General features: G+C 34.7%; 1 protein-coding gene across 2 annotated transcripts; it reads left to right on the top strand.

The window, feature by feature from the left end:
• Positions 1-636: 636 nt before the first annotated feature.
• Positions 637-22,826, top strand: camk1a (calcium/calmodulin-dependent protein kinase Ia). 2 transcript variants are annotated; one of them, XM_067373647.1, is made up of 11 exons: positions 637-726; positions 11,111-11,242; positions 16,024-16,098; positions 16,250-16,388; positions 17,859-17,985; positions 18,258-18,333; positions 20,256-20,368; positions 20,670-20,748; positions 20,850-20,937; positions 22,181-22,349; positions 22,513-22,826. In XM_067373647.1, exons 1-11 carry the CDS (start codon positions 641-643, stop codon positions 22,602-22,604), a joined length of 1,176 nt encoding a protein of 391 aa, XP_067229748.1. In that variant the 5' UTR covers positions 637-640; the 3' UTR covers positions 22,605-22,826. The 2 variants fall into 2 exon arrangements, with proteins under 2 accessions (XP_067229748.1, XP_067229749.1); XM_067373648.1 differs by having other exon boundaries at positions 22,181-22,353; positions 22,523-22,826.
• Positions 22,827-23,415: the final 589 nt, after the last annotated feature.

Below are 23,415 nucleotides of genomic sequence, written 5' to 3'. Positions count from 1 at the left end.
AATTGGTCACTGCACTGTAAAACAATATTTTCATGATTTGCTATCACAACATTTTTTCTTTTGTCAAATCAACTTAGATAATTAATGTGGTTCAGATAACATAATATTTTGAGTTTCTGTTGATTAAACCAATTGCCTTCATTGTATTAACTCAAATTGTTTTTAATTTCAATGAATTAAAAACTTTAAGGCAACCAGGTAACTTACTTTTTTAGGTTAAACCAACAATTATTTTTTTGCTCTGTGGCTTACAGATGACAAGCAGTCGCTGCAAACACTTAGGCTTAATAAAATGCCTTATATGTAACCACAAACTATTGGTTTTGCCTATATCTTCCCCAGCATTGAGACAAGTAGCATGTGATGACTCCATTCACACATTCAGGTGTCAGTGGCAGTGTGATGTTGTAATGCACACCTGAACAATGCCACACTATTGCAGTAAGATTTAATAATAGCATGAAATCAAAAACAATACATCCAGGTTTTTTGAACACATTGTTTTCTCTGTTCTGTGTCTATGTCTAATTTTCTATTGAACTAATACATTTTCTTATTCACTGACTTATTCATTGACCTCTACTTCTGTCTTGTTTTTCTTTTCTTTTTTTTTAGTTCCTGAGTGGAAATCAACTATACAATGCCTTTAGGAGAAGATGAAAATGGATGGAAAAAGAAGACAACTGATATCAAGGAAAATTACGATTTCAAGGAGGTCTTGGGGACGTGAGTGTTTAATAAATTATTTGCTTGATTGACCATTAAAAAAAAACATATAGCTTTGTTTGATTAACCTAGATGCAATTGGCAATGGAGTCAATGTTATTTTGGCATTTTTAATATACTATTATAGGTTTTATTAATATTTTGAATTAGCTTTTATTTTTATATTTTCAGTTTTAATATTAGTTTAATTTGTAGTATTTTTATTAGTTTTTTCTTTTTTTAAAAAATAAGTTTGATTTTAGTAGTTAGTAATTTTAGTGCTTAATTTAAGCTTTTTCAGTTAGTTGCAAAGGTATGGAGCCCCTAAAGGGACATTATGGAAAAAAATATGAGATGGGAGGAAAAGAATATACAGTATGTCGATGCTTTTGCATTCTCTCGCAAATGTCTCCATACCAAGGCAACAATTCTACTTTTGTTTAAATATTTTATTTCAATTTTAATTCAATTAACAAAAATGTTTTAGGTAATGATAAGAATCCTGGTTTGATTCATTTTATAACTTCACTATTAGATCTAATAAAAGGACATCTTGATTAAACGAAATCACAGTTTTAGTGCTATATAGCAATCATTCCAACCTGCAACTATGGTATCAACAAGTATTTCTATATCTAATCTTCTTCTGTAGCTCTTCTTCTGTAGAAGACTTCTACTTCATTTGTTTTAGTCAGTTGAGAATAGCAATATGTCATGTTGGCATTATGAAAACAATATTCAGAATATATTGGCACTGAGTGGCATCAGAAACAGAACTCATCCATTTTCTGTTGGAGCGGTTGCCTCTTTTTGTCACTTTGCTGGGTGTGATTAATGACACCTCAGTGTGGCACTCAGCAGGGCTTTCATTAGCCGCCAATATTGGGAATTTGTTAAATTTACACTCGCATTTGGGTGCTTTCCTGCAAAAGCAACTACAAAAATTTCTGTTTGTTTTGAAGTCATGTATTGAGAGACCTTGAAATGCTTCTATTATTCATCTGAAGCAAATCACAGTAGAGGACAAGAGAGCGTTCGTCGACCCTAAGTGCACTGGCCCTTTTATGCCTCAGATATATTTATACCTCAGAGTGCGTGGGAGTAGTGTGTACATTTACTGTCACGTTCGGTGCATCTTGGGCGACGTGGCTGAGGACGAGAGCCAGAGAGAGGGATAAACAGATGGACAGACTGATCCGCCATGCCGGATCTTAGTGACATTCACGCAAGTTCTTTCACGAAGCACGTGAGAAGCAGGACGGCGAATACTGGGTGGGAAGCACATCGCCAACCTCAAAGGCACTGCTGAGGGGAAAGTCACTAGTGTAGAGCTAGCTGTGATGAATTCTCAGACACATACACAAGCATATAATATTCATCAGGGGGTTGTTATGAGTGTCTCTCCCCTCCTGCGGCCAGAATGACTGCTATTTCAGATGGCATAACATAATCATTTGGGCATGCTTACTTCAGCTTGAGTTCACATGGCCAGCCTCATGTTAAATCCCCTTGTTTGGAGCTGTGCATGCTACACATTCACCAGAGATACATTCTTAGCATCACTGTGTGGAGCAATTGTTGTACCAGTATCTCAGTCCGCAAAGTCACCATGAAATATTTATTTTTTATGGAATATTGTAGTATTTATTATAAATGATTTATCCGTGCACATCATTACTTTATTTTGGTAAATTCATGCACCCTCGTAATCTTTAATCAAAATAACCTAAAGGGACATGGTGATGGAAAAAAAATATGAAATGGGTGGAAAAAATATATTTCGATGCTTTTGCGTTCTCTCACAATGATATAGTTGGGTAATTATATTGTATATAATTTGAGGGCATCAGAGAGCCACTATCATGCGGGTATTGAAGTCACTTTTGAATGTGCGCTTGCTTTTTACTTTCCAATTTGCTATCATGCGATATGATTTGTCAGTGACGCTCAGGATCTGTTGCACACCAAATCCTCCGACGTTGTCCTGTCAGTCATCTCTCCGTACTATCCTCACATGATAAGGGTAGAAAAGACTATCGCAACTTTTGTTTCATGCTGACTATCAGCGTAATGTTTGTACCACTTTGCACCTTATTATGGCAAGGAAATACCTACTTCAATAGAAAGAGACCATCTTAATGACGTATAAAGAGGCCAACCGCAATTATTTTTATATTTATGTGATATTTAGGATTGGTTAAATCTGAAAACAAGCGTCCTTTGACTTTTTTTAAAACTTTATTTACAAATATCATTAATTGGTCACTGTAAATTGTAAACATTATACACTACCATTCAAAAATTTTGATTTTTCTTGAAAGAAATCAACACTTTTTGCAAGCAAGGACATATGAAAAGTAACAGTAAACAATCAAAAGTAACAGTAAAGATGTATAATTTATGATTTCTATTACATTTAAATGCTGTTTTATTTATCAGAGAATCCTGAAAAAATGTATTACGATTTCCACAAAAAAATATTAAGCAGCACATCTGTTTTCAACATAATAAACAATAATAATAATAATAAAAAGAAATGTTTCTTGAGCTTCAAATCAGCATATTAGAATGATTTTTGAAGGATCACTAAAGACTGAAGTAATGATGCTGAAAATTTGGCTTTGGCACATGAATAAATTACATTTTAAAAGATATTAAAATTGAAAAAAAAATTTAAAATTGAAATAATATTTCACAAAATACTGTTCTTACTGTATTTTTGATCAAATCAATGCAGCTTTGATGAGCATAAGTGACTTCTGACCCCAAACCTTTAGTGTATATTAATGATGTGTCGGGTTTTTGGCCTACACTCTAAAAATGTTGGTTTGTTTCAACCCACATTTGGGTCAAATATGAACAAACCCAACCGTTGGTTTATATTTATCAATTAAATTTGAAACCCAACGGTTGTGATTGTCTAATTCAAACTAATTCGAGTCTTTTGTTTCTAACCATGCAACTCTAGCATTATGAATAAAGGTGGTTATAAAATAGCCCACACAAAGTCATTTTTAATGTATTTCTGATAAAAAAGTAGGAAACAAACAAGGCATTTTACTGCTCCTGAAGTCAAGCCTTGAGGTGATATGCATGCAGCTTCGACACCTTCAGTGCTGACAGCCTTAAGCAATGTGATATTGGTCGCTTCTAGTGTAGACACAGTGTTACATAAATAAGTGCATTGAATTTAATGTGACAGTTTACGGCAGAATGATTTTACACAAATTCTTTTTATAAATGAAGCCTGTTGTAACTTGCAAACATGAATTGTTTCTTGCCAAACTGATAAAAACCTGTGCTCCCAGACTCCCGGTACTTCCTGTACATTATATATTTACACATTTGGCAGACAGTTTTATCCAAGCCAGCCAATAAGTCTAGCTAGACGGCCAGTGAACACGTCTGTGGAAATGCCACTTGTCAATTCTATGACTACAGCTGTACTGAAAATTCTGCATTGGACTGGAGCAGTGCAGTTAGTGGTACAATAGAACTATCAATGTCAATGAGCAAGTTTAGTTTTGTGCTGAGAGCCACAGGCCATGGTTGTTTTCTTTTGTCGGCAAACAACAAATTCTACAGAGAGCTGAATGAACTATAGTGGACTGCGTAGTAGGCAAAATTGCTGCAGCTGGGACCTGTCTGCCCTATCAGCAGAAATAAACAGAGAGAGAGAAAGTGATAAATCATGGGAAAGTCCAAAACCTCAAGGAGACCTTCCTTGATGTATGTTGTACCAATACAAATGTAGAAGCTGTATGTTGTGGGAAATGTTACCAGGCTAATCTTTAGAAAGGTGGCTCAAAAGATTTCTGTCATTCTGGACTCTTAGACCACACAAAGTATGGTCATAAATCAAAAAGTGTTCTTTTGTCTGTTCTGCACAATTAATCTCACATTAATGCAACTATAGACAGAAAATGGAACGGTTTCTCTGCATAGGCAAATCTGTAACCCAGCTTTGTTTTCACAGCGTGATGCGGTTTTAACTAGTTTGCCAGTAAGGCGTTGTTCAGAGGATTTAACTGTATATGTTGACGGAAAGCCTCTTTTCTAAAGTAGATTATGGAATTGGTTTATCCGTGAATTCTTTGAGTGAAGTCAATTGATTTATTCTGGGGAAATTGTATCTGCTTTGGCTTATCTAGCTGCGTACCTGGATGGACACAAATATAATGTTAAAGAGAGTTTTTTAATTTGACCAAACTGAGTAAGATTTGCTACAGTATATTGAGATACTTTATCTAATGTGTTTGGCAGTAGCCATAAAAAGAGATAAGAGTTGTGCTAACATTATATTCAGTCTGCTTGTTTTCCATATTGTAATTTATACAGTTTATACAAATGTACATGTCTGTTAACATAATGAAGAACGGGTGGTACTATGTTATGACATGTTATGAATAAGTTCTTAAGCCATTGCGCTAAATAATATATGCAAATAACAGTTTGTTTATGTTGTTTCTGTAAGAAGAAGGTATGTTTTTGTAAGACAAGAGGTTAGTGTTTCAGTTTGTGATAGTGTTGCGGTGTTTAGTTGTTGCCCTTTGAAAACGGGGAACAAAATGAGTATGGTTTATCTTTCAAAGCTTACAGAATTCAAACATTCATACTTTGATACCATTTTGTTTTCAACTCAGCTGTTCATCTTATTTACAAAATGGGTATAAGAGGTCAAAGGGGACTGGTTGCTATGGTGACAGGATGAGATATTTTATTTTTAGATGAAAGTTTATGTCACAGAAGGAGGATGAATGAAACTTCTAAGTTGTTTTTGTGTGGAAGGTCCCTTTGTTGATGCCCAACCTTCCTAAACAAAATGAGAACGATGTTTTGAAAGGAGAACTACGCTTAGTTTACCAGGAAGCCAGTTTTATTTAGCAAGTTTCATCAGGTTGATATGATGTCAGAGTTTTTTTCAGTCAGTAGTAAAAGCCAAATCTATACGGCTTTCTAAGGGAATCTAAAATTGCAAAAAATCTCCCCTAAAAAACTAGCCTTTTAAAAGATATCCATAAAAAAAGAAAACAGGACCACTCATGCTGCTTTTTTGTTTAATTATTAATCACAGCTTGTTGCAGTGAGTCTGCGTGATTCTAAGTGGCAAGTTTTTTCCGTTTTCTTTTTGCTGAGGAAAAAAATAAATTTAGATAATTCAAAGAGTATTTAATAAATGTACTTTAATAAATTAAATTGGGAATTTATTATGTAAGACAAAAGCGTAATAGAATAGCATAAAAAAAATTGAGTTGTTTCTGAGGTTAGGATAATAATGAGAGACGTTTGGTGTTCCGGCACTAAATCTTTGAATGACTGGATTATTGCTTTACAGATTATATCACAGGGGTGCATTTCCCAAAAGCATTGCAAGCCAACTTTGGTCACAAGTTCCATTGTTATCAGCATAGTTCAACGAGTCTGTGTTTCCCGAAAGGAACATTTGCAAACGATATCTCAAAATTGTGTGGTTGGAACAGCTTTCGACTTGTGGTTAGAAGCATATTTCTTGTTTGCATGTTGACTTAATAAATCTTTATCTTGAGCAAGATAAGCTAGCTGACATTCAGTGCAATATCTTATTTCAAATATATAAAAATGTCATGTTATGTCTTTTAGTTTGTCAAGAGATTTAAAGCACTGTTTTTGAAGAGTGTGCATACTTTTTTTAGTGGTTGTGAAGTAATTACTTATTCAAAATAAGTACCTACTCGAGAGAGTTCGGATGTAGCCTGAGATTGAATCTGGAAATAAAGCAAAATAACTGAGAAAAATGAGAATTAGTCCTCAGATGCCATGTCCATAATTTATAGCAAAACGACATATTTGCGACAATACAGTTTTGGGAAACAGTTGTGGCTAGTTGATTTCTTCAACGATGCGTTGTTGTCTTGTTTTTTCTGTGTTTGAATTTTACTCTGAATTGGTTTTGATCTGTTTTCTTTGTTCCTTGTTCCCACTTCTGGTTAGTCTCCCTGGTTACTCATTGTCTGATTAGTGTTCACACCTGGTATTCATTGCATTGATTGGTTTGGTCTGTGTATTTAAGTTTTCAATATCTGTTAGATATTGTTACATTGTTCTGTTCATGTTCTGTACATTGTTCTGTTCATGAGTATCTTTTTATTTTGAGTTGCTGCACCTAGATCCTGACATTTATAATCATTGCCTGAAACCAATGCTGACAATCGTACTATGGTAGTTAAGCAGCGAGTTATGTTATTACATGGGAAACGCACCCCTGCAGTACATTGCAAATGAAATGCAGTGTCAATATTACTAGAATAACTCATCTAGACATTCTGCAAGAATGTATTCAAACACACTTAAACTAATCTAAAAGCATATGTATTGTGGTCCTGTTAACAAATTAATGTTCAGAAAGAGAATCTTAAGTTCTTGTTAATTAAATAAGTTAAATGACTTATATTCTATAGTTATTAAAGCAATAAATGCAAGTTATCGTATTGTTCTTTTGATGGGTGATCAATAAACGACTGTAAATCAAACAAGGCAATATTTATTAATGTTAACCAAAGACAGTACGATACCATGCATTACACTACAACACTGCTGAAAACAAGCACAAGCACACCAGCACAAACTACATAGGCTATTTTTTCCCAATGTCTCCGGATAGGTATTTTAGATCCCGGACGAGCCCCCATAAATGTTACGACCCCAAGATGGACTTGGGGTGCAGAGGTATAACATTTAAATTGATATAGGACGTAACAATAATGCATCAACAAAAATATTTTTAATTTAAATACTGTTTTTTTTTTTTTTTTATGATTTCAAAAAATTTGTATGCATAATGACTGGGCCCATACATTCAGAAAATGCCCTTGCATTTAAATTTTTTTTTTTTTTTTTTTTTTTTATGTTCTTCATTATACATGTTTCACACATATTTTTGAAAGTTTTAAATAAATATTAGGTAAAATGTATTATCTTTGGCTAATCTAATTGCCAGTTAGAGAGCATTGTTTTACCATATTTAAACATTGTACTGTATGTAGTGTAAACAGTGTAATGTAAACATTAAAACCCTTATAAATATGAATGTTTGTAATTTTCCTTTCAGTGTCAATGTTTTCATTAAAGAAACACTTTAGACCGTGAGCATTTTTTAAATCTATTTTAGGGCACAGAGCTGCTGTTGGGAAATTAATGGCCTTGTAACATATGTAAGGCATTGCATTAGCTACATGTCTCTACGAAACAATTTTCTTATTTACAGACCCAAACACCCACACTGGCTGTCTTGTATCATTTCCCTAATCTCCATTCTCTCTCCCATCTTCCTCCTCCTTTACCCACAGGAAACCATGGGAGGCCTTAATTACACCATGTCTCACGGCAACAGCACAGTTCTCGCTCTCTTCATTTCCTCTCACACGCTCTCTCTTTCTTTTCTTTTTTCTTTCTTCCCGACCTCCTTTTTGTGCCCCCCTCTCCCTTTCCACTTAAGGCACTTTGATAACTCTGTGATACGAGTCCAGTAGAAAGTTTGTTGACAGCTGCAGCGCTGTATGAGCTGCTCTCTCTCAATAAACAACCCTGCTGTGACCATGACTCACTAGTGTGGCTTCCAGGTCATTGGAGTCTTCCATTTTATTTTTATTATCTCAACAACAACATATCATAAAGTCATTTTAATTGAAATCATTCTCTTAAAGGGTAAAGCAATAAGACAGGCACACATGCAAAAAATCTTTTTAAATAATTGAGATTGGGGTAAGATGAGCCAGTGGGTAAGTTGACCCACCCCCTGTATTTTGGCAACCGTAGCCTACTGTAAAATCAGAAAATTGCACACATGATGCATAATGACCGGGACCTCTCATTCAGACAAATTTTACTTTCATTCCCAAAATGCATGTCAATTTGTTGTCCTTTTTTTAAAAATATATATATTTTACACATATTTTGAAAGAGTTTTAAATGAATATTTGGTAATATTTTAATATTTTTGGCTAATAATAATGCTTTCAAGTCGAGTCTCTCAGCACAGTTGTACCATATTTAAACATTTTATGTAATGCAAACGGTGTAATGGAATGTAAACATTGACGTGTAAAACCATGGTTGCCAAGGGAATCGCTATGCAGTTGCTAGGGTGATCTAGGTGGTATTCTAGTTTTAGGTAATTCTTATACTTTTAAAGAGCTTTCTTCAGTGTGTAATATTGCTGTTTGAGCATGAAAAAGGTCTGCAAAGTTACAAAGCTCAAAGTCACTCCAAAGGGAGTTATTCATTATATTAGTAAGCACTGTTTCTGAACTCCCTGAAACTCTTTGATTGTAGTCTTAAGTTTTGTTTCAAGAACGTGTCATCCATTTAAATAAATCCCACCCAAGGCATACGCAAAAAAAAGGGCGAAACCTGGTTAAGTTGTGTTAGTAGTGTTGAAACTCACTGTTTTGTTAAGGGGCATGACTTTACCAGTTGACCAATCACAACATACTGGCCCAGCTGACCAATCAGAGAACACTAGAGGAACTGGGAGACAGGAACTGAACAGAGTGTAACAAAAACACGTTCTTTGAACATGCAAGCATGGAAACCTATTCTCGTAGACTCCAAAAACAAAATCAAGACTTTGAAAAAGGGCATAATATGGCACTGTGTACTTATTTGTATTCATATTTAGAATATGTCATTTTTGAATGGTTTGAGACATAGCTAAAAATATTAATCAAATGTTTGAAATCATAATTAGCATTTAACAGCTATATGAAATTTAGCAGTGGACGTGAGGAAGTGGAAGTTTCCTCTGATGTCATTTATTCTCTGACTTGTTTATTTCTCTTTTCCTTAGTGGCAAATTGTGTTTAATTGCTCCCTCTGTGATTAAGAAGGCAGTTTAGGGAGTGTGTGTTTGGGACAGCTAGATTATACATGACAGTGCTTGTTTTAACACATAGGCTTTGTGTTTAAGGATGAGAATGAGACTTAATGTGTTTTGTCTGCATCTAAGAGTAAAAACCTAAAAGGATTCTTGAAATAGGACAAAAAACATACCCAGATGCCTAAACACATGGAAACATTCTTTGGATGATTAAACAGATTGTGCTGTTTGTCTTTTTCTGGCACAACCTGCGTCCCTCTGGAGATTGCAGACTTACAGCTCACTGTTTCATCTTTCCCCACCTGACAAGTCTGACCTGATAAAATATCAGCTGTTCACAATATTTCTATTGCACAAACAACACACAACGAAAAAAAAAAAAAACTTCGGAAAAAGGTGTCAGTGCTGTTTACGTCCCTTTTGTGTTGTGTTGAATAACAGCCATGGTTTAGTTACCGCTGAAGGGTAAAAATCACCCTTTCTCTGCTTTTTCCATCAATGATTTAGAAAAATATATGTGCCTTAACTTTTAGAGCTCAGTTACACTAGGCTTACCATTCAAAAGTTAGCATCAGTCAATTTTTTCTTTAATTTTTTTAAAGAAATTAATACTTTTATTCTGCAAGGTTGCATGAAATTGATCAAAAGTGACGGTAAAGACATTTATAATGTTACAAAAGATTTCTTTTTCAATACATTTTATTAAAGATTAAAAAAATGTTTTATAGTTTCCACAAACTATTTTCAACGCTGATTAAAATAAGAAATGTTTCTTGAGCAGCAAATCAGTATATTAAAATTATTTCTAAAGGATCATGTTACACTGAAAACTGGAGTAACGATGCTGAAATCATTACTTATAATACATTACTTGAGCTTTGCTTCAAAGGAATACATTTTAAAATATTAAAAATAAAATAGAAATCAGTTATTTTAAATTGTAATAAATCACAATATTACTGTTGTTATCAAGCTTATAAAACAAATACTTGGTGAGCATAAGAGGCTTCTTTCAAAAACATTTGAAATATTTTTCCGAACCCAAACATTTGAATGGTAGCTTATGTATTTTTTATGACATTTTGTTTCTGTTTTTATTCCTAACTTTTAAAAAAATCTAGCATTCTGTTAAACACCAGATATATATCGTATATTGGTGGCAAACTTAGCACATATAATAATTGCAGGTTTTTTCTAATTTATTTACAATAAATATTTACAATTTGTGTATGTATAATTAATATAATTGATATTTACAATTACCATTATGAAAAGTATATATTTTTAAAATACTTGAATTCGATTATGGTTATTGGCTGAAGTTGGTCATCTTGAAACGGCCAAATATTTGGTTGTTTAATCAGCCTAAACTGTGTTTATCAAAAGCATTGTAAGCGTAAGTAGATCATAGAGACCACTGGTTCATTTACTTTTGGGTAATGCAGCCCTGGCCGATATATTGATTTATCTCCTTAAGTATAAAAAACTTAAGGGTCCAATGGGGAAAGTTAAATGTCTAACAGCACAAACTCCATCTTTCCTTTTCTCCAGGGGGGCGTTCTCTGAGGTATTCCTGGCTGAGGAGAAGAAGACTCAGCGACTTGTGGCCATTAAATGCATCCCTAAGAAAGCATTGGAGGGAAAGGAGAACAGCATTGAGAATGAGATTGCTGTGTTACACAGGTCAGAACCGACTCTCTCATGAACTACTGCATTAAAAACAGTCTAAACTGGCAAAACCATCTTAGCCTTAGGCTGTTTTAAGCTGTTAATTCATTATTCATAATTTTTAAATAAATTCATGATTTGATTAGATTCACAAGCTTGCTATTCGATTCGATTTGATTCAATATCGATTAATTGGGGCCTATCAGGTATACAGTACAGGGCAAAAAAAATAAAAAATCTCTCAACTAATGCTGTAAACTATACAGCATTGTACACATCACTATAATATTAATAATATTAAATGTAACAATTAACTGATTTGTAGGCTATACTTACATTTAAATTACACGGTTTTTACAATAATAACGTTATAATAATATTTTTTTATTGACAATTTCTAATTGTTTTTTTAAATATAAACATTTAAATGGTGGCTGACATAAAAACATGATGAATTTATTCAAACATACATTAAATATTGAAGTACATGTAAAGAAATACAATGAATATGGATTATAGTGCATATATTTACCAAAATGCTTTTTTTCTAGCTGACTAATGAGTTTTTGGACATTTAATGACTTTTCTGAGGTAAATGTAACATGATGACGTGACATTGTTTACAATTTAATTGATGTGTTTCCATGGGTTGAAACACTGTTTGAGCGATTACACAGATTTCAGTAAGTTGTACTGTTTCTTTCAACATACCTTCTGATGTTCATTCACATGCTGTAACCAGTAATAAAGCGCAAGTGATTATCAGTTCACGTGCACTTCGCTTGAAATGAACGCGTTATATGATCCGTCACGCAACATTAAAAAGCGCCAAAATGGTATTTATTGTTTGAATTTCGTAAGAAAATTGACAGAATGTTTCATATCAAAAGTAACAAAGCACAAAGCGAATTGCGATTTATTAGATGGAAGGCACGCTACAAAGTTTTGTTCATTCATCAACTGAAAACAGCATAGACTAAAAGATTGATTCTTGGGATTTAAAGGGATAGTTCACCCAAAAATGAGAATTCTCTCATCATTTACTGATTCTCAAGTTGTTCCAAACCTGTATGAATTTGTTTCTTCTGTTGAACACAAAAGAAAATATTTTGAAAAATGTTGGTAACCAAACAATTGATGGGCCCCACTGATTTCAATAGTATTTCTTTTTCCATACTATGGAAGTCAGTGGGGTTCATCAACTGTTTGCTTACCCATATTCTTCAAAATATCTTCTTTTGTGCTCAGCAGAAGAAACAAACTCATATAGGTTTGGAACAACTTGAGGGTGAGTAAATGATGACAATTTAAATTTTTGGGTGAACTATCCCTTTAAAAATCAATATTTTTAATTGATTCTCATTTTGAATCCAAAAGCCCTATGGGATATATTTATCATATGAAGAAAGACAAACAGAGGAAACCTTTAGTCTGTAGCGTACTTTTACAATAGTATTTGGGGCCAATAACAGATGATAGCACTGTTTCAGAGCAAGCGAAACCATGTCATGATTTGTCTGCAGATATAGGACGGATGCTGCCGAGAACTTGACCCTTTGTGAGGTAGCGTTAAGGATAAGTGGCAGTCAAGATGCTGAAAGGTCTCTTCCTTTTCCTCTTAAGAGCCAGATTGCTCTTTGAGAAAAGAAAAGCTCTTGTAAACGCTATATGTGCCATAAAAATGTGCTATAGCTTTAGAAATTGTAGAAGTGTGCACCGGAAATGTCAAGAGTACTGGAGATAGTCCTATTTTTAGTGTCTCTGTTGCCAGGGCAACAGCACACACAGAGGCTGAGATGGTATGGAGGTTCCCCAGCAGCAGTATTGTGAAGGAGAGGGACCAAAGAGGAGGAATACGAATAGAATTAAAAGAGAGAGAGAGAATTCCACCATTGGTGTGAAAAACTGTAATCAAACGGAAGTGGAAGTCAAATAGGGATGGAGCAGAATATTATAAATGTCTGATTAGAGTATGGTCGGTGTAGCTTCATAAAAGAAACTGCAAAAGTGCAATAAAAATAGGGGAGACGGAAGGAAAGCCATCATGAATAGAGCATAAAAAGATCTTTAGAGCAATAAATAATCAGAGTGTCTATTTACATGAAAGGGTTAGTTCATCCAAAAATTTTAATTCTGTCATTAATTACTCACTCTCATGTCGTTCCACACCTGTAAGACCTTCGTTCCTCTTCGGAACACAAATTAAGATATTTTTGATGAAATCCAAGGTTTTTTATCCCCATAGAAAGCAACGTAATTACCGTCATTCAAGGTCCAGAAAGGTATTAAAGACATCGTTAAAATAGTCCACATGACTACAGTGGATCAACCTTAATGTTATGAAGCGCTGAGAATACTATTTGTGCACAAAACCAAAATAACAAAAACAAAAAACTTTATTCAACAATTTCTTCTCTACCCTGTCAGACTCGTACACAGTTGACCAGGTTTCCATGTTTACATCCAAACACCTGCTCATTATTGTCCGGCTCCTGCATCAGCATCACATGCATGCGTCATGCTGCTCACATGAACAGTGTCGGCCAATACTGAGTCAGCGTTCTGACGTAGAACCTGAAAGTGCTGCACAGAAAATAGCATAGGAGAATAGGGGGAGATGAATTTGTTGAATAAAGATATTTTTGTTTGGTTTTTGCATACAAAAAGTATTATCGTCGCTTCATAACATTAAGGTTGAACCACTGTAGTCACGTTGACTATTTTAACGATGTTTTTACTACTTTTCTTGACCTTGAATGTGGTAATTTCGTTGCTTTCTATTGAGGATAAAAAAAAAAAACTCTTGGATTTCATCAAAAATATATCTTATGGGTTTGGAACGATATGAAGGTGAGTACTTAATTACAGAAATTTCATTTTTGGGTGAACAAAGTGCAAATAGCCCACCTTGTTGGTAGAGGCTATTTACACTAACTCCACCCACTGACGTCTGGTCGGGCCAGACAAAAAACCGCTGGATCATCAACAGTATAGCGACCCGAATCTGCCTTTTGCCGAACTCACTCCCTTTTTCCATCACATATTAGATAGGAAAGGCATTTATTTTCAATAAAAATGAAGAAAATATTTTTTAAAAAGTGGAAATTAAGGGTCGAACGTGTGTGTAATAATAAAGTGATAAACGGTTAAGGTTAGGGGTAGGTGTAGGGAGGGCCTTATTGTCCCAATAAGGCGGCATCCATTTAATAATTTTAATAAATATAATCATTTACATTGTATGTTATTATTGCATATCGTTTAATGTATATCAACACTGAGGAGCAAAGAGAATCTGCCACTATTTATAAGTATAAATAGCATCTAACTACTATTTACCCCTATTGCAAAGACAATACTGCTATTTTTACATAGTGTAAATAGCAGCTGTTGCTATTTGTACTTAGTGTAAATACACTATAAAAATAATTGTCGGTTTAACTTAAAAAAGTAAGTTACCTGGTTGCCTTAAAGGTGCCAGTGAAAGTTTTTTTACAAGATGTAATATAAGTCTAAGGTGTCCCCTGAATGTGTCTGTGAAGTTGCAGCTCAAAATACCCTATAGATTTTTTTTTATTAATTTTTTTAACTGCCTATTTTGAGGCATAATAAGAAATGCGTCTATTCATGCTGCGGCCCCTTTAAATCGCGGGTTCTCCACCCCCTCCCGAGGTCTCCACACTATCACTGCATAAACAAAGTTCACACAGCTAATATAACCCTCAAAATGGATCTTTACAAAGTGTTCGTCATGCATGCTGCATGCATACATCAGATTATGTGAGTATTGAATTTATTTGGATGTTTACTTTTGATTCTGAATGAGTTTGATAGTGCTCCGTGGCTAACGGCTAATGCTACACTGTTGAGAGATTTATAAAGAATGAAGTTGTGTTTATGAATTATACAGACTGCAAGTGTTTAAAAAATGAAAATAGCGACGGCTCTCTTGTCTCCGCGAATACAGTAATAAAAACTGTAAAAAATGGTAACTTTAACCACACTTAACAGTACATTAGCAACATGCTAATGAAACATTTAAAAAGACAGTTTACAAATATCACTAAAAATATCATGATATCATGGATCATGTCAGTTATAATTGCTCCATCTGCCATTTTTCGCTGTTGTTCTTGCTTGCTTACCAAGTCTGATGATTCAGCTGTGCACAGATCCAGACGTCCTGCCCTTGTGTAATGCCTCGATCATGAGCTGGCATATGCAAATATTGGGGGCGTACACCCCGACTGTTATGTAACAGTTGGTGTTATGTTGAGATTCGCCTGTTCTTCGGAGGTCTTTTAAACAAATGATATTTATATAAGAAGGAGGAAACAATGGCGTTTGAGACTCACTGTATGTCATTTACATGTACTGAACTCTTGTTATTCAACTATGCCGAGGTAAATTCAATTTTCAATTCGATGGCACCTTTAAAATTTTCAGTTCATTTAAATTAACAATTTGAGTTAATAGAATGAAGGCGATTGGTTTAATCAACAAAAACTCTAAATATTATGTTATTTGAACCACATTAATTATCCAAGTTGATTTGACAAAAGAAAAATAAATCATGAAAATAATTATTTACAGTGTAGCATCTATCACTAAGAAAATATGCTATTTTCACTTAGTGTAAATAGAAGTTGCTTAAACTTAGTCTAAATAGCATTTATTGCTATGCACTTAGTGTAAATAACATCTTTTGCCATTCTCACTTTTAGGATCTTTTTAGGATAATTTTAGGATCTTCAGCCATTTTACTGTCGGCTAATTGCTGTGTTTTTTTTTCTTTTCAGAATAAAACATGAGAATATTGTTTCACTGGAAGACATCTTCGAAAGTCAGTCACATTTGTATCTGGTCATGCAACTGTGAGTTTACAGTCTCCCCACTCAAGATCACACCAACCATAGTGCCATTCTTTACTAAGATACTGGTATTTGTTTAGTTCGCAGTGTCTTGGATGCTTATGTCATTATAGTGGAGGTGCTAATTGTAGTTTGTTTGTGTGGGTCTTCACAGTGTATCAGGGGGAGAGCTTTTTGACAGGATTGTTGAAAAGGGCTTCTACACAGAGAGAGATGCCAGCAAACTCATTCGTCAGATTTTAGATGCGGTGAAGTATCTGCATGATATGGGCATTGTGCACAGAGACCTGAAGGTAGTGCTTACATATTCTTTTCTTATAATCACACTCTGCCTTTCTAACCAGGCGTAATGTGACAAATTATTCAGCATGCAATACTTTTTCTGTCCTCGCTGGAAGCCAAATGCTGCCACAAAGGGACAAAATCACTGCCAATTTGAAAGAATTTAATGTTTAATATTCAGCTGTGTGGAACAGAAGTTCAGACCAATGAGATTTTAACAGTAGGCAATGCTAATGCTAAAGAACTTGACAGAAATAGGCTGTGTTCAGAACGGTATTGTATTTCTTACCACATTTAGTGCCGAATTTTACTAAATAGTATACCAAAACAGTACACATTATGCCAAAATAAGTGTTTTAAACTGTAATACGCTACATTGTTGTGTTCAGTTACCATCTCTTAAATAAAAACTTTTGTATTTTTAATATAGATTTCTTAAACGTTTGCCAGTTAAGAAAAAAATGACAATATTTACACTACCATTCAAAAATTTGGAGTCTGACTGTTAAATAACTGTTTTCCATTTTAATATGTTACATTACTCCAGTATTCAGTGTCACATGATCCTTCAGAAATCATTATAATATGCTTATTTGGTTCTCCAGAACTATTATCAGTGTTGAAAACAGTTGTGCTGCTTAATATTTTAGTGGAAACCATGATACATTTTTTGCAATGTAGTTTTCAAAAATATAGATTTTTCCATACATATCGATTCTGAAATATCTGAAACGCTTCCAAAACTAATTTTCCACAGAATAGATACACGATACCAGCTGTGCTTGAAAAATGAGCTACACACAAACCGGCCTCCCCTCACTCGCTTGTTTCATTTGCTCTGGATGAATATTGTTGGTGTTACAGGGCTTGAATTTCATGATTTGCTTTGTGCGTATCGCATATAATTTTACTCATTCCTGCAGCCAAAGCTGTGCACAAATAAAGCCTCCTCTCAGTACTAAACTGAGTTCTTTTTCGCTGCTTATTGTGTATAAACAGTCAAATACACACACAAAATAGGTCTTAAAGTGACAGCAGCAAATTATGAGATGATAATAAAAATATCTACATGATAGATGTCAAAATTGTGAAAATAGTAACTTTAGAAAACCACTAGCCACAGTGGCTAGAGAGCAAAAAAAGTTAATGTCAAGTCCTGAATAGAAAGCTTAAAAGAAAAGCATGTATTTAAAACAGAATGTTTTGTAACATTATAAAAGTCTTTACTGTCACTTCCTTGCTGAATAAAAGTATTAATTTCTTTTTAAAAATGATTGACCCTTAAACTTTTAAACAGTACTTTTCATTGCACATTTAACATTGAAGATATGCGATTCGTCGCTTGTCATATCTGATTAGGAGCGTTATGAAAAGAAGTTAACCGATGGCTGTGCATTAAATGTAGCAAGATATGACTTGATTGAATATGATTCAAGGGAAATTAAGTTCAGCACAGATGAATTCATTCTCTTTCTGTGCAGCCAGAGAACCTGTTGTACTACAGTATGGAGGAGGACTCCAATATCATGATCAGCGACTTTGGCCTGTCTAAGATCGAGGACTCGGGAAGTGTGATGTCAACTGCCTGTGGGACACCTGGATACGTTGGTATGAATGAGGGCTATTTTTTCTGTCCTTTTCAATCTTATCTTACTATCTTTAGCAAGGTAATATGTCTGTTTTTAGAGGCTCTCAGTCATTTGAAATGCTGCACAGTCAAGTGTTAACATTTTTAAACTGCCTTTTTGATGCTGCCCTCGTTCTGTACAAAACTCAAAAGGAAAGTGAGCGTAACAGACAAAAGGAACACTGAAAGCGTCTCTCTCTCTCTCTCTCTCTCTCTCTCTCTCTCTCTCTCTCTCTCTCTCTCTTTCATTCAGCTCCAGAGGTCTTGGCACAAAAACCATACAGTAAAGCTGTAGACTGTTGGTCCATAGGAGTGATTTCTTATATTCTGTAAGTATTTCTTGAGTATTTTTTTTAAGTGTTTGTTTATTCATATAATTATGTCAATTTTATAATTATTTATTGAATTTTATTTATGTAATTTATTTAATTATTTATTGTCAGTCCTCATTTATTTGTTTATTAATTGATTCCATTTTATAATCAGATATTTGTAACGAATCAACATATTTACAAACCCGATTCCAAAAAAGTTGGGACACTGTACAAATTGTGCATAAAAAAGGAATGCAATAATTTACAAATCTCATAAACTTATATTTTATTCACAATAGAATATCGATAACATATCAAATGTTGAAAGTGAGACATTTTGAAATGTCATACCAAATATTGGCTCATTTTGGATTTCATGAGAGCTACACATTCCAAAAAAGTTGGGACAGGTAGCAATAAGAGGCCAGAAAAGTTAAATGTACATATAAGGAACAGCTGGAGGACCAATTTGCAACTTATTAGGTCAATTGGCAACATGATTGGGTATAAAAAGAGCCTCTCAGAGTGTCAGTGTCTCTCAGAAGTCAAGATGGGCAGAGGATCACCAATTCCCTCAATGCTGTGCGAGAAATAGTGGAGCAATATCAGAAAGGAGTTTCTCAGAGAAAAATTGCAAAGAGTTTGAAGCTATCATCATCTACAGTGCATAATATCATCCAAAGATTCAGAGAATCTGGAACAATCTCTGTGCGTAAGAGATTGATCCAGTAACCATACTGGATGCCCGTGATCTTCGGGCCCTTAGACGTAGAGCTAAAACTCTACAGGTCAAAAAAGAAGCCATATCTAAACCTGATCCAGAAGCACAGGTGTTTTCTCTGGGCCAAGGCTCATTTAAAATGGACTGTGGCAAAGTGGAAAACTGTTCTGTGGTCAGACAAATCAAAATTTGAAGTTCTTTTTGGAAAACTGGGACGCCATGTCATCCGGACTAAAGAGGACAAGGACAACCCAAGTTGTTATCAGCGCTCAGTTCAGAAGCCTGCTTCTCTGATGGTATGGGGTTGCATGAGTGCGTGTGGCATGGGCAGCTTACACATCTGGAAAGGCACCATCAATGCTGAAAGGTATATCCAAGTTCTAGAACAACATATGCTCCCATCCAGACGTCGTCTCTTTCAGGGAAGACCTTGCATTTTCCAACATGACAATGCCAGACCACATACTGCATCAATTACAACATCATGGCTGCATAGAAGAAGGATCCGGGTACTGAAACGGCCAACCTGCAGTCCAGATCTTTCACCCATAGAAAAAAATTAGCGCATCATAAAGAGGAAGATGCAACAAAGAAGACCTAAGACAGTTGAGCAGCTAGAAGCCTGTATTAGACAAGAATGGGACAACATTCCTATTCCTAAACTTGAGCAACTTGTCTCCTCAGTCCCCAGACGTTTACAGACTGTTATAAAAAGAAGAGGGGATGCCACACAGTGGTAAACATGGCCTTGTCCCAACTTTTTAGAGATGTGTTGATGCCATGAAATTTAAAATCAACTTATTTTTCCCTATTTTTTATCCCTATTTTTTTTTTTACATTTTCTCAGTTTAAACATTTGATATGTCATCTATGTTGTATTCTGAATAAAATATTGAAATTTGAAACTTCCACATCATTGCATTCTGATTTTATTCACAATTTATACAACTTTTTTGGAATCGGGTTTGTATTTTATTCATTTATTTATGGTCAATTTTTTTTTTAAATTTATGAATATATTTATTTAATTATTAGTATCATTTGTTAGTCCTCATTTACTTATTTATTTATTTATTCATCCATGCCATTTTGATGTCAGATATGCATAATGAATCAACAAAATTAATATTTAAGTCTAAATCAATATTTATTTATTTATAGCCAAATAATAAGCACATTTTCAGTCAGCTTCATTACAAAGCTTTGTCTTTTGCAGCTTATGTGGCTACCCTCCATTTTACGATGAAAACGATGCCAAGCTGTTTGAGCAGATTCTCAAAGCAGAGTATGAGTTTGACTCTCCATATTGGGACGACATCTCTGACTCAGGTAGTTCTATGTAATTGTAATCATAATTCAGTACCATTATCTTGAGATGCTCTGATGTGAAAGAAAAGTTTAGGTTTTAGGTTTTTAGAAGTAAAAATACCATTAGTGATGCAACAGTGTTGAGCTGAGTTTGTTTTCATGCAATGCGACATGATGCAGCATCTACCAATAGAAGTGCAGACAGTGAAGCTAAAGTGAAGGAACTTCTTGAAACTACTGTTGAGCTCTATTATGGCCATTTTTATTTACTTGATGCTTGAATATTGTTTGACAACATATTGTCGATCACATTCCGTCCCAGCCAAGGATTTCATCAATCACTTGATGGAGAAAGATCCATCTCGGAGATACACATGTGAGCTGGCTTTACAGCACCCATGGTAGGATTGCCTAAAAATAAGTGTTCTGCATGTATTGACTATATCGGTCCTCTTTTGACCAAAATTGCTTTAGTAATCCACACCCATCTCTACTTTTGAAGGATTTCTGGAGACACAGCTCTTGATAGGAACATTCATGAGTCTGTCAGTGCTCAGATCAAGAAAAACTTTGCCAAAAGTAAATGGAAGGTGAGAATCCAACCACATCAGCAGTTTTTCACATTTTACATTTCCAGCCCAACAGATCTGGGTGAATTTCTTCGAATTAGGTTTGTCAGGAATAACTTGCTATAAACCTGGGCTTTTTTACTGGAATATTTTATATATAGAATATATATTAGGCCTGGACATTGACACAATTTCATGATTTGATTTGATTTCGATTCACAAGCTTGCATTTTGATTGAGTTCAATTTGATATCGATTCATTTGGATATATATATATATATATATATATATATATATATATATATATATATATATATATATATATATCAGTTATAGTACATTTTCTAAAGGTAAAAAAAATCTCAACTAATGATGTAAATTATACCCATCAGTCCCATCAGTTGGTGCATAATATTACAGGTTTGTATACAAACATTTAAATTGCACATAAGGCAGTTTTTCTAATAATGTCTTTGTTAGAATGAGGGGTGGGCAATATGACCAAAATCTTAAATATACAAAAACACTGCATAGTCTTCACTGCGTAAATTAAATATACATATATTCTTATTAAAGTTACAAAAGTGATTCAGTCAAGAGCAGTGAGTGATTTTTCTGTCTTTTGTTGTTTGATTAACATCAATGACACAGACAGCAGGCTGCTGTTATTAGGCTGCTGTCACTTTAAAACTGAATGCATGGATCCAATATACTGATACACATGCATTTCAACGGTTTACATTCATTTAAGACTGTGTTTACTAGGATACTAGCAAAGACAGGCATTTTGACACATAAGTGTGTGTATTTGATCATTCAAGACCAATTAGAAGGCAAAAAGAACTCCGTTCAGTACTCACACGCTTTATGAGCAGCAGCTTCATGTGTGTGCGTCTAGTTATAATAATAACTTTTTAATGACATAATAATGTTTCTTTTCCAATTAGTTTTTTGAAATATAAACAATTATATGGTGGATTAAATATTGCTCCCTACTAGAGTTAATTTTTGTAGCTAACTATCGAGCTATGGACATTGAATGGTTTTCCTGAGGTAAATGTAATATTACGTGACATTGTTTACAAGCTGTCTTATTGACATCTTTCTGAGATGGAAACACTGATTAAATGAGACATGATGAATTTTATAGGCTGCTACAAATCATGTTTAGTGAAGTTTTTGTCCTCACATTAATCTCACATAAATGTTCTAAGATTGTAAACATATTTTAGAGGCACATTATTGCTTGTTCTTGTCCCTGTAGCAAGCTTTCAATGCGACAGCAGTGGTTAGACACATGCGGAGACTGCAGCTGAGCACCAGCCTAGAGGGGGCAAGCCAAATCACCAGCACCAGCCCCTACCACAGACACCTGCTCCTCCCTGCCAAAGAGCTCGACCAGGAGGAGGAGGAAGAGGAGGAAGAGCAGAGCAGTAAGTTTGAGATCATTCTCAAATGAAAGTCGCATACAATCCATCCTAAATAACGCAGGACTTATTGCGTCCCAATCGTAGTACAGGGTTCCTGCGGGGCATTAATAAAAGTCTTAAAATCTGCCATTTTTGACTGTCATTTTCACATAACTTTTATGTTTAGGTTCCCCCAGTGCGGACGGCCGTCGAGGCAGTGCCGATCGGGATAGTCTTAGAAGCTGTGCTTACTGCTGCCGACCGACCAGCAGGATCTGAAGCGGAACTCTGAGGAACCCAATGGAACCCACACATGCACGTCTACTGCTCCAGTCTGACCTGGAACACAGAGCTTTCCTGGTAACATGCACTAGTGCTGCTGGTGGGACATGAGAGGAGAGCGTGATTGTTCCAGACATTCAGACTTGGGTATATCATTGACAGATATGTAACTCCTCTATTTTAACCATTATTTAATTTTGACTGATTAATATTTCTGTACCCCAACCAAAGACAAAAAATGTGTTTAAGTTGTATATTTATGTAAGGTTTAATTATTTAAAAAAAATATTTTTTTTTTTTAAAGAAAACATTCAGGTCTGTACCCTGTAGCAATTTGGACTTTCTTGGAAAGCCACTAGTTATACAATGTCTTGATAATTATTAATGTCTTAATAAGCCCCACTTGCTCAGGCTATAAAATCATGAGGAAACCAGATAAAGTCATATCATCACTGATACATTTTCATATGGATGCTTGTTTCCACCACGGAATAAAAAAAAAATACAAAAGGTATTGCAACTTTTTATCTCACAATTTAGACTTTTTTTCTCACAATTGCAAGTTTACATATCATAATTCTGGGGGGAAAATGTGCATAATTGCATGAAAAAAAGTCAGAATTGTGAGATATATACTTAGATTTTATAACTATATATAGTTCTAAAGTCTAATTCTGAAAAAAAAAATGTCAGCTCACAATTCTAACTTTTTTTCTCGCAATTGCGAGTTTACATCTCCCAATTTTGCAAGAAAAAATTTTGCGAAATTTTGCGAGAACATCAGAATTGCGAGATATAAAGTCAGTTG

This window comes from Chanodichthys erythropterus, chromosome 21, assembly GCF_024489055.1.
Source record: "Chanodichthys erythropterus isolate Z2021 chromosome 21, ASM2448905v1, whole genome shotgun sequence".
NCBI lineage: Eukaryota > Metazoa > Chordata > Actinopteri > Cypriniformes > Xenocyprididae > Chanodichthys > Chanodichthys erythropterus.
Note: the sequence above shows the minus strand (reverse complement) of the source record. Positions and strands in the feature narration are given on the sequence as shown.

Bases quoted from the DNA above. Each gene is read 5' to 3' on its own strand.
- camk1a (XM_067373647.1), top strand. From the start codon at position 641: ATGCCTTTAGGAGAAGATGAAAATGGATGGAAAAAGAAGACAACTGAT. The intron at 17,986-18,257 runs GTATGAATGAGG...TCTTTCATTCAG, and splicing joins TGGGACACCTGGATACGTTG to CTCCAGAGGTCTTGGCACAA. The intron at 20,749-20,849 runs GTAGGATTGCCT...CTACTTTTGAAG, and splicing joins CTGGCTTTACAGCACCCATG to GATTTCTGGAGACACAGCTC.